This window comes from Nipponia nippon, unplaced genomic scaffold (genome assembly GCF_047370975.1).
Source record: "Nipponia nippon isolate SJK-2023a ecotype South Korea unplaced genomic scaffold, ASM4737097v1 scaffold_30, whole genome shotgun sequence".
In the NCBI taxonomy this organism is placed as follows: Eukaryota; Metazoa; Chordata; class Aves; order Pelecaniformes; family Threskiornithidae; genus Nipponia; species Nipponia nippon.
Genome location: NW_028262348.1, coordinates 1,938,926 through 1,948,388, shown reverse-complemented (window position 1 = coordinate 1,948,388; position 9,463 = coordinate 1,938,926). Strand labels below are relative to the sequence as shown.

General features: G+C 50.6%; 3 protein-coding genes across 5 annotated transcripts; 2 read left to right on the top strand and 1 right to left on the bottom strand.

The window, feature by feature from the left end:
* Positions 1-208: 208 nt before the first annotated feature.
* On the top strand, positions 209-1,564 carry COX6A1 (cytochrome c oxidase subunit 6A1). The gene is made up of 3 exons (XM_087768421.1): positions 209-368; positions 660-799; positions 1,294-1,564. Exons 1-3 carry the CDS (start codon positions 263-265, stop codon positions 1,378-1,380), a joined length of 333 nt encoding a protein of 110 aa, XP_087624547.1. The 5' UTR covers positions 209-262; the 3' UTR covers positions 1,381-1,564.
* Positions 1,565-1,690: 126 nt separating this feature from the next.
* On the bottom strand, positions 1,691-5,097 carry TRIAP1 (TP53 regulated inhibitor of apoptosis 1). Of its 3 annotated transcripts, none has more exons than XM_087768422.1 (3): positions 4,951-5,097; positions 4,624-4,734; positions 1,691-4,470 (listed from the first exon to the last, which is right to left on the bottom strand). In XM_087768422.1, the coding sequence occupies exons 1-2, from the start codon at positions 5,095-5,097 to the stop codon at positions 4,663-4,665; spliced, it is 219 nt and encodes a 72-aa protein (XP_087624548.1). In that variant the 3' UTR covers positions 1,691-4,470; positions 4,624-4,662. The 3 variants fall into 3 exon arrangements, with proteins under 3 accessions (XP_087624548.1, XP_087624549.1, XP_009462036.2); XM_087768423.1 differs by having other exon boundaries at positions 4,635-4,734; XM_009463761.2 differs by lacking the exon at positions 4,624-4,734.
* GATC (glutamyl-tRNA amidotransferase subunit C) lies at positions 5,096-7,651 on the top strand. Its single transcript, XM_087768413.1, has 4 exons — positions 5,096-5,362; positions 5,683-5,849; positions 6,272-6,375; positions 6,760-7,651. The coding sequence occupies exons 1-4, from the start codon at positions 5,096-5,098 to the stop codon at positions 6,813-6,815; spliced, it is 594 nt and encodes a 197-aa protein (XP_087624539.1). The 3' UTR covers positions 6,816-7,651.
* The last annotated feature ends 1,812 nt before the right edge of the window (positions 7,652-9,463 follow it).

Genomic DNA, 9,463 nt, shown 5'->3' with positions numbered 1-9,463 from the left:
CCTCACGCCCGGGACGCCCCCACAGCGCAGCCCCGACGGCAGCCCCAACCCCGGCGCCTCAGCGCCAAAATGGCGCCGGTCCCCCCCGCCCTTAAGGAGACACCGCCACGCCCACGTGACTAAGGCGGCGCGTGCGCAGCCAGGCGGCCTCCGCCCGCGGCCGCTCAAGGTCAGGCTCGCGCTGAGCGGCGGCGTGCGCAGCTGCTGTGTCCCGCCCCCGCCGTCAGTTCCGGTTCCGGTGGCGCCCGCGGAGGCCGAGGCGATGGCGGCGCTCGGAAGGGTCTCCCGGCTGCTGCTCGGCGCCGCCGCCCCGCGCTCCCTGCCGGGCCGGAGCATGTCGGCCGCGGCCCACGAGGGCGCCGGCGGAGGTAACGGGGTCCTCCGGGGGGCGAGGGCGCCGCCGGGGCCCTTGGGCGCCGCGCCGCCGACCTTGACAGCCGCCGCCCTTTGCGGCGGAACCGGGGCGCTCGGCAGGCGTGAGCCCGGGAGAGCTGCGGCTGCAGCCGTGAGCCGCGGTCCCCGCCGGGGCGGGGAGGGAGAGCCGGGCCCCGGGGGCCTAACGCCTCGCTAACGCGCTAATTGACCTAACGCGCTCGCGGGTCGCTAGGGCTGACGGAGACGGCGAGCGTGGCGCTAACCCATGTAACGCTCCCTGCTAGCCCGCCTGTGGAAGCTCCTGACCTTCGTGGTGGCCCTGCCCGGGGTTGGCGTTTGCATGTTGAACTGCTACCTGAAGGCGCAGCACGAGCACCAGCGGCCCGAGTTCGTTCCTTACGCTCACCTCCGCATCAGGACCAAGGTACGGCCAAGGCCCTCTCGTTCTCCCCATCGGAGGTGCCTGCCTACGCGACCTTAACGCCTGGCTTTGTTTCTGAGGCAGCAGAAGTTTCTCGCAGCTCAGGCAAAGTGCCCGTGGTGTTCGCAGGCCTTCCCGCCCCCAAGTAATCCTGCTAACGTCTTGCTGAAAAACATTTCGGTCCTAGAGCTGCTGTACGTGCCTTAAACTAATGCGGATCTAAAAGCTAACAGGAGATCCCAAATTCTCAAATCTGGGGTCCTCACAGTCCAGCGCAGCTGATGTTTAAGCAAGAGCAAGGACCTTGCTGTCTAGAGAGGCTGGCTCCCAGCTAAGGGAGACTTTTCCAGCTCTTGCTTCCTACGGGAACAGATGCCAACTTGCTGAACTCATCAGCCCGTTGAGCTGTGTGATGTTTGAGCCCCTACCGCTGTTGATTTCCTGTGCTGCAGATCGTTGTCAGCTGCCACCGGCTTTTTTCTTTTTTCTTTCAACAGCCTTTCCCCTGGGGTGATGGGAACAAAACTCTGTTCCACAACCCCCACGTTAATGCCCTCCCAACCGGTTACGAAGACGAACAGTAAGATCCCGACCACAGCCAGAACTTTGGCTCGTCCCGTCTTGGACCAGAATGTTGTGTGGGAACCATCGCTTAGGGAACCATCATTTAAAAAACTCCACATTCCTTCCGTGATGAAGCCGAATGGCGTTGTGGCCTCTGTCTGTACTCGTGTAGAGGTCCTTTAAATAAACAACTCTGAACTCGAATTGAGGATCTGACTTTTTTGTTAATCTGAACCCTTAGAAGTTCTTTAGTTCGGTGTTTGCTGGAAGCATTGAGGCTTCCCACAGGATTCAGCGCAGGAGCAAAGGGGTTTGACTGCCTGAACGTCAATACCTGCTCCCGTATCTGGTAATGCTAGCGACAGGAACGCGTTCAGCGCAGGACGTTACTCCATTTCATATTCTTCATGTCTGGTTTAATTGATCACTGTAAACCCTCAGCTCGCAGCCAGATGAACAGGGATCAGCCTAATACTGTACATTAAAATTATTAACATTCAGTATACGCTGAAGCTATTGCAGTATTTATTAACAGCCATGAAGGCAATTTTCTCTTAGCCCCTCTGGGCGAGGCAGTGGCAGCAAAGACATTTAACCGTTTAACTAAGCCCTGTGTGCCTTCACAATGCGAATCTTCATTCGGCGCTCAGATTTTCTGGCGTATCGGCACGTACGTTGCTCGCAACTCTGCTTTCCATAAAGCCGCAGTCTGGCAGTACGAAGTCTCTCGTACAGGTGTTATACATGAAAATACAGTTTTTGCTCCGCTGCGTACGTCTGCGTAGCGTATGCTGTGTCACTCGGAAGTTTCGTAACCTGGAAGAGCTTAATTATCTTCCACAGCTAACAGCCAGTTCTAAAGCCCTGAGTCTGTTCCAGCACAATGTTAATTTTGAAGTTTTTCCTCTCTGCCAGTCAACCGTTTTCCGAGTCCTCCTGCAACTTCTACGTTTTTTTGCATGGTATGAAAGCGCAAGCTGTGTCTTAGCTGCCATTAATACTCTTTTTCCCAAAAGGAAGAACGCAGCAGCTGACTTGGCATCTTGCTGCCGAAAGGAGCGATGTGAGAATCTGAAAGCAGGATCTCACCCTTCCCCACGTTTCAATGCCATTTATTTCATCCACTTAGTAGTAAAATGACAGCTAGGACAAGCTTTTCTGTGTTAAAAGCACAGAACAAGGCACTAATGGACACAGTAGTTTTAAAGTTAACTGACAAACTCGCACTACGTTTATTCCTACATGAAGATCATAGAAAAGCAAACTGGTTGTATGTGCTACTCCTTAAAAAAAAAAAGCCACATACTCAGCAGTCCACAAAATGCTATTTACCGTGCTCTTAGAGAGACCTTTCCCTTAACTCACTATTTTTATTTATACCCGAGCGACCCAGCAGTTTAAGTGTCAACAGCTTGTTTTCCAAGTGCTGCGTTTAATCCCCGTGCTGCCGCTGCGGCGGCCGTCTCAGGCAGCGAAGAGGAGCGGGGTTAACCCGGGCGCCCGACTGCGCTCCGGCCGACGCGATCAGGCCATCGCTGCAGACGCGGGGAGCGACGGCCCCAGCCTGCCGCGAGTCCTGATCTTCTGCACAAGTCCCACGCTGCTCTCGGTGTCTGGGGGGATTACTCAGAGCTGTGGCGCGGATGAGCCAGCTATTACGTTTGAGAACAACTTTTTTTTAAAGGTTTTAAAAAAGTAAAACCTCTGAATGATCCTTCAGGTAGTGTTTAAAAGCTGAGAGGGAAGCTCAATTTTCTCCTCACTGCAGTTCTAGGAGAATTAGGAAGTTGACTTCTCTTTCGTCCCCAGACCGCAGTATTTTATACTCTTTCACCTGCGTCGGTGTAACGAGCGGGGACAGCTTTTGCCCGTCCCTGTACAAGGATCCACAGAAATCCCCTCCCCTGCCACAGCGCTCACAGGGCCGCTGGACGGGATGGATCCCGATCCCGTGCTTCTCTTCCAAACACCCTTTTTCTAGTCGCCGCAAGCGTTTCTGCAGCTTACAAGCCAGCACAAATAACTTCTGTTTGCTTTCCTAGGTGTAAAGTACACAGGTTCAGGAGCAGCTTTGTGAGCAGCTGAGATCCCCAGGCGGCAGCTGGGGCTTTGAGCGTTATCAGCCGTCAAGCTTCGGCCCAACGTTTCCCTCATTCAACGCGCACTTTAACTACCCCAAGTCAGCGATGGCAGCGGTGAGCGTGGCCAGCCTGGCGCTTTGTGGTAGCGGGGAAAGGGACGGCCAGGGCTGCGCTGCAGTTTTACTGCAGGAGCACATAATGCTCAAGGAGAGAGAATTCAAGTTCAGGATTGTTTCAGTACCTCAGAAAAGGCTGAAGAATTAGCCTCTGCATTAAAAGCATCCTCTTCAGCTCCTGTTGCAGCCCACCTCCATCCCTCCTAGAGGTCACAATCAGATTCTACTGGACAGTTATTTACTTGAACAAAATATAACCTGGTTATATTTATTTTAGCTACGTTATTGCAGGTCCAATAGAGCGTTTTTATACCATCTCTGTTGCTGATACAAAACAACGCTTTAGGCCCTCAGCATTCAGGATCGTATAAAACAAACTTCTTCCACCAAAATTCAGCAGCATAGAGAGGAGACAAAGTAAATTAACCTCCTTCCTACCCTAGTTTCTAAACACTTTCAAGTGTTATATAAATAAGCAAGAGAAATTGGTCACAAAGCACCTACTGTCTCAGCCCACTCTAATACGCGTTCTCCCATTATGCAGTACATTCAATAAGAAGTTAGTTCAAACGGCTTTTCACGCTGTTAGATGCTGAACCACCACCAAAATTCATTGAAAAGGAGGCAGTAGTTACCACAGGATCCAGTCCTTTTCTGTCTTTTTTTTTTTTTTTTTTTGTGCGGCTGTTTGTTTTTACAAGCAGAGAAGATGCCTCGCTTCCTAGAAAGCAGCTTAACAAAGGTCTTATCCAGGTGGGTCTAGTCCTGTGCCTGGTGACGTGGCTCAGTCCGAAGGCTCGTACTAGCGACGCCGTCCGTACAGTTGAGGTCAAGAGGAGTTTTCAGTTTTTCCTTTGCTTGGGCCCATGAACTCCAGGCCTTCGATGGGTATGTCCTTCTCCTTGATGGCTTTCTGAAAAGAAGAAAAACAAAAGTAAAAGATAAAACTTGACGTGTCTTTATAGCGCTAAGTGATGTAATCTTTGGTACGAAGCATGATCTAGAAAAAGTAGTCTTAAGACTGATTTGGATAACGCTTCAATATTAGAGATGCTCAAGTATATACCGAGGACTCACGCTGAACTACAGTCCAGACCCTGTCGCATCAATGCGCCACAGCCTCTAAACCAGCAGGCTTAACAAGTCGCATTAACGAGAAGAACACCGTAAGCGACACCTGTAAAACATTATACGTCACGACCGGCAGAGAGAGGAGGCGGGCGGCAATCCGCAGCAGCGCGGAGGGGCTGCCGGGGGAGGGTACGGGGAGTTAAGTCCGGTGGGAGAAGCCCTGGGGCGGAAAGGGGCAGCACTAAGAGCGGGGTGCGGGCCCTCGCGTACCGGCCCGGCGGGGCGGGGGCGCGGGCAGGGCCGGGGCCGGGGCCGCACGCACCTGCACGCAGAGCTGGTAGCGCTTGAAGAGCTGCCCGCAGGGGTCCCCGCCGCCCTCGCCCTTGAGGAACTTCTCGGCGAACCAGCGGTTGAAGCACTGGTCGTACTCGCGCTTCAGCTCGGTGCAGGCCTCGCCCACGCTGTTCATGGCGGCGGCCGAGCGCCCGCCCGCGCCCTCTCGCTGCGCCGCCGCTCTGACGCGCTTCCGGCGCGGGGGGGGTGACGTCGCGGGGCGGCGGCGTCAGGGCGCGATGCGGGCGTTGCGCCTCGGCCGCTGGCTGTGGGCCCGGGGGGGTGGCGGCGGGGGGCGGCCGCTGCTGCCGCCGGTCCCGGTCCCGGTCCCGGTCCCGGTCCCGGTGGCGGTGCCTCCTGCCCGGGCCGCGCTGACGGCGCCCGGCGCGTCCCCCCCGCAGGTAGGGCGGCTCGGCCGGAGGACAGCGGGGGGGGGACGGGCGGCTGCTCCTGCCGGCCCCGCTCTGCCCCGGGCTGAGCTACCGGAACGAGCGCCGGGTCCGGTTTGCCCGTCCTCCTTTAGGCGGGAGATGAGGAGGATGAAAAGACACGAGTTCGGTTAAAGTTAATTTTCCAAGAAAGTAAAGGAATCGGCGTGTCCCAGCAGATGTAAACTCGGGGTTTTGCCACGTAACCAGTTTCTAGTTCAAAAAAAAATAAAAATAACACTCTATTAAACTTGCTCACCTTCTCTTTTTTGTCCGTGCTTGTCTCTGTGCAGCAAGAAGTGACGGTGGAAGTGCTGGATCACCTGGAGCGCCTGGCCTTGGTGGATTTCCGCGATGCGGAGGGCGTAGAGCGGCTGCAGAAAGCGATCGGGTTTGCTGATCAGCTTCGTGAAGTAAACACAGATGGAGTAGAACCGATGGATTCGGTCCTGGAGGACAGGTAATGAATCACAGCAGCCTCCTTTTAACTGCTAAGGTATCAAACTCTTTACTTCTGTAACTTTTCTTTCCCCCCCCCCCCCCCCCCCGGGAATCACCCTGGTTATGCGTTTGGCCCCTTTGCTTGCGGAAAAGTCTTACCGTGGTTTTGCGTGGAAGGCAGATGTCGTTGGCACCCGTGACCTTTGTGTGTAAGCACAGCGAAGATGAACTCCAACGCCTTTGTGTATCTTACTTGTCACGAACGATCTGCACACGCTGCTCCCCAAATACCTGTCCGTGGCATTCTTAGTTGCTTCAAAATGTTCCAATACTTGTCTTACCGCTTACTTAAGACCAAAACTAGGTTTAGAGATAAGCCACACTTCATATTTCCTGTTCATGGAATAGCTTAAAGACAGGTGGGTAATCTTTGTTCTTCAGGTGTCTGTATCTCAGAGGAGACGATGTTACAGAGGGCAACTGCACCAACGAGCTGCTGAAAAATGCCAGAGAGAAAGTAGAGGAATATTTTGTAGCCCCACCAGGTATTGTCTTCCTTATAAAAACCTCTTAATTTTGCTTGAATTCACCTGAGGAGTGTAACCTGCCATAACAGCATTTACTTTCAGAAATACTAGCTAGTAATGAGGAAGTAGTAAGATAAATAACCGAAGCCATCTGAAAAAAACAAACTGCAATCTGCTGGTCCAAAAGCAGAACAGGAGCTAACCTTACTCTAAAGTCACCGCACGTGTTGAGCGATTACTTACACAAGTCAGGCAGGACTTACTTCCCTTACTTGTGCAGGAAATTTAAGCTGCCTGTAAGAAGACAGAATAAACTGGAGAAGCGCTTTTCTGCTAAGCTGTGCTCCCCAGAAGGTTACTTACTGCTTGTCTCACACGACTTTTTGTTTTGTCTTCTATCAGGTAACATCCCTTTACCGAAGCTAGAAGAACGAGAGACTTTTCTGCAGGGCTCTTAGTGAGAGCCCAGAACCCAGATGCCATTTTGGTATTTTATTTGGGAAAACCAAGGTCTGTGCAGTCACGGCTGAGAAACCCTGGCATGCATTTTGAGCAAAAGAAGAGCGCCTGCAAGACAATTCACAGAAGGAGGAAGGTGTACGAAGTTCCGTAGTGCTACTGAAATACTCAGTGTTTATGAAGCTGGAAGGCAGCATGACAGATGATAAGATACTGAACGGCTTAAAGGCTTTAAAGAGAACATTGAAAGGTGATCGTTAAATAACCCAGGATGCTATATTTTTTCCTCAACAAGTTTGTGAGGAAAACGAGAGAGGCTGGAAGGCTGTCTTTGCCTGTTTCTCAACTTTAGCTCAACTCTGCTCTGACCCTGTCAGAAGTAACAAAGTCCGGTGTGGAAGAGTCCGTAACGCTGCTGAGTATCTCTCTGACGTACGGACAGAACTCGGATTTCCATTAGGGAGGAAAAGGCACTTTGAGGAGATGATTCACTCAAATATTTTGCTTCCATTGAATATTTCCATGTTATCTCTGTGCCCCCTGTCTGTGTGGGTTACCTTCTGTTTCCCACTTTGTATTTTTATTCTCACAAATTAAATACTCGAGTTGTACATAATTTGAGAAAGAACTTTTCATAGACAGAAATAGCTGCTCTAGAATTAAAAATCTTTGCCATGAATATTTCTGTACACCAGATGTGTATCTCTAGTGACACTAGCGATATTTTCTGGATCAAACCATTTTTCCGTTTCAAATAAAGCATTGCAGTTGTTTGTGTTATGTAAAATATCCTGTGTGGCTAAGCTTGTAAATAAAGAATGTAATTATTTGCGAACTTGGCATTTTTGTTCTGTTGGCACCGTGAACTAAATATGCACTATAACCATTGTATTTTTGTTGGAACAGGTTTTAGAAATACAAGTACCCCAGTACCCGTTAGTGTTGCAGGCAGGCATTGCTAGCAGGAAGCTAGCAACAGCTTTATTAGAAGAAGCAGTAACTTTTCGTCCTGGATGGCGGTCCTTAAATCCATACATAGATTTAAGAATCCAGAATTATTTATTCCAATTTTCACAATCTTTTCTGGTGCATAGAGTTACGTCCTGAGCCACAGTGGAATTTTCTTCAGAAGTGCTAGAGAAGACCCCTGAAGTTATTGTGGTAGGATACTGCTAATCGCCAGTTCTGAGTCAGCTCTTACGGCTCGTGAGAGCCTGACAGGAGAAGGAAAGTAGGCTCCTCCGTGCCTGTGCAGGCACATGCTTCTCTGAGGGCAGAAACTCACCTCATGCCATCGTAACTTGACGTCATCCAGCTCGCACAGTGCGTGCTCTGTATCTTTTTGCAGAGAAAAGCCATTACTCCCATTCCGCCTTCCTGTACGTCTGCAGAATAAACACCAGCAGCGTGGTGCGTGCGTCCCTTCAGGCCCTGCCCGCTGTCGGAGAGGCTGAGCGTGGCCGTAACTACTATGCACTGCATCTTCCACATCCCTGCAAACAACAGGTAATACAAATTAGAGATTAGTGACACACACGCATGGTTTCTTAACATCTCAAAAGTCCACCAAGCGTATCAGAAGTATCACTTCTAAATATCTAAGTATCACAAAGTATATTTTTGCTGAAAAAAATACTAATGAGTTTGAATAGTACAGGTACTGGGTTCAGCCATTAGCGGCTTGCTCTTCATACCGTGGGTGCTACTTCGACAAGCTCCCTCTCGGGCCATGCGTTACGTGCCACGTATTCAACGGAAAACCTAGGCTGAGTGAAAAGGGCTACGGCCGTCTGTGCTGGCGTGAGAAATCCCGGCCGTTGGGTAGGATCCACCCGCACTCGCTGCCCTCAAAGGTTGCACGTTTGGTAAGCTTTGAACTGTTTTTTTTTTTCCTGGAACTGAATTTTTTTATTTATTTGGCAGGAAGTGAGAGCAAACACTTGTCCCACTCTTACTTGTGCAGTTACTACATTATTTGTTTAAGCTTCCATAATATATACACATACATATATACATATATGCATACGCATAAAACATGTAATTATTACGATATTTGAATTCTTTCAAGGGCGTTGCATTAAAGTCTGTATTTAACCCCACTAATCCAATTCTCTGCAAAGCTGTAACACTGTATTAGTGCTTTAGTCTCAGGCTTTTCAAGATTCAGACCCTGCAAATGCTGAAGTTCTACAAATACACAAGCGCAGCCTAAAAGTTGTTTACGATGCATATATAAATCACGACAAGGAAAGTCCTCAAGTCACACCACACAACAAGCATGTTAGCAGAGAATTCCCACTTTCAGAAATCCCCACTTTTTCTATCCATTTTGGCCACCTCCTTTGACCATCAGGGAGAATGGGGACAATGTTATTTACATGGAAAATGGAAGAGGAATTTGAGAGAGAACTGCACGGCCGCAGGAGCTCCCAACCCGATATATCAGCAAATAACTATTTAAAAGCGACAACCAAACCACCAATTTGGACAAAGGTGATCCCACGTTCCCAGTACAGCACAGGCTAAGCTTAAAACTGCCAGTTCACCACCGCTCCCTTACCCGCAGGCTCCAGTGAGAGAACAGACTGCCCGAAGCTTGTTCCCCGCAGCCCAAACTGCATTTAAAGTGGAAAACACACATTTCCTT

Bases quoted from the DNA above. Each gene is read 5' to 3' on its own strand.
- COX6A1 (XM_087768421.1), top strand. From the start codon at position 263: ATGGCGGCGCTCGGAAGGGTCTCCCGGCTGCTGCTCGGCGCCGCCGCC. The intron at 369-659 runs GTAACGGGGTCC...GCTCCCTGCTAG, and splicing joins CCACGAGGGCGCCGGCGGAG to CCCGCCTGTGGAAGCTCCTG. The intron at 800-1,293 runs GTACGGCCAAGG...TTCTTTCAACAG, and splicing joins ACCTCCGCATCAGGACCAAG to CCTTTCCCCTGGGGTGATGG.
- TRIAP1 (XM_009463761.2), bottom strand. From the start codon at position 5,097: ATGAACAGCGTGGGCGAGGCCTGCACCGAGCTGAAGCGCGAGTACGAC. The intron at 4,471-4,950 runs GTGCGTGCGGCC...TCTTCTTTTCAG, and splicing joins GCTACCAGCTCTGCGTGCAG to AAAGCCATCAAGGAGAAGGA.
- GATC (XM_087768413.1), top strand. From the start codon at position 5,096: ATGGCGGCGGCCGAGCGCCCGCCCGCGCCCTCTCGCTGCGCCGCCGCT. The intron at 5,363-5,682 runs GTAGGGCGGCTC...GTCTCTGTGCAG, and splicing joins CCGGCGCGTCCCCCCCGCAG to CAAGAAGTGACGGTGGAAGT. The intron at 6,376-6,759 runs GTATTGTCTTCC...GTCTTCTATCAG, and splicing joins ATATTTTGTAGCCCCACCAG to GTAACATCCCTTTACCGAAG.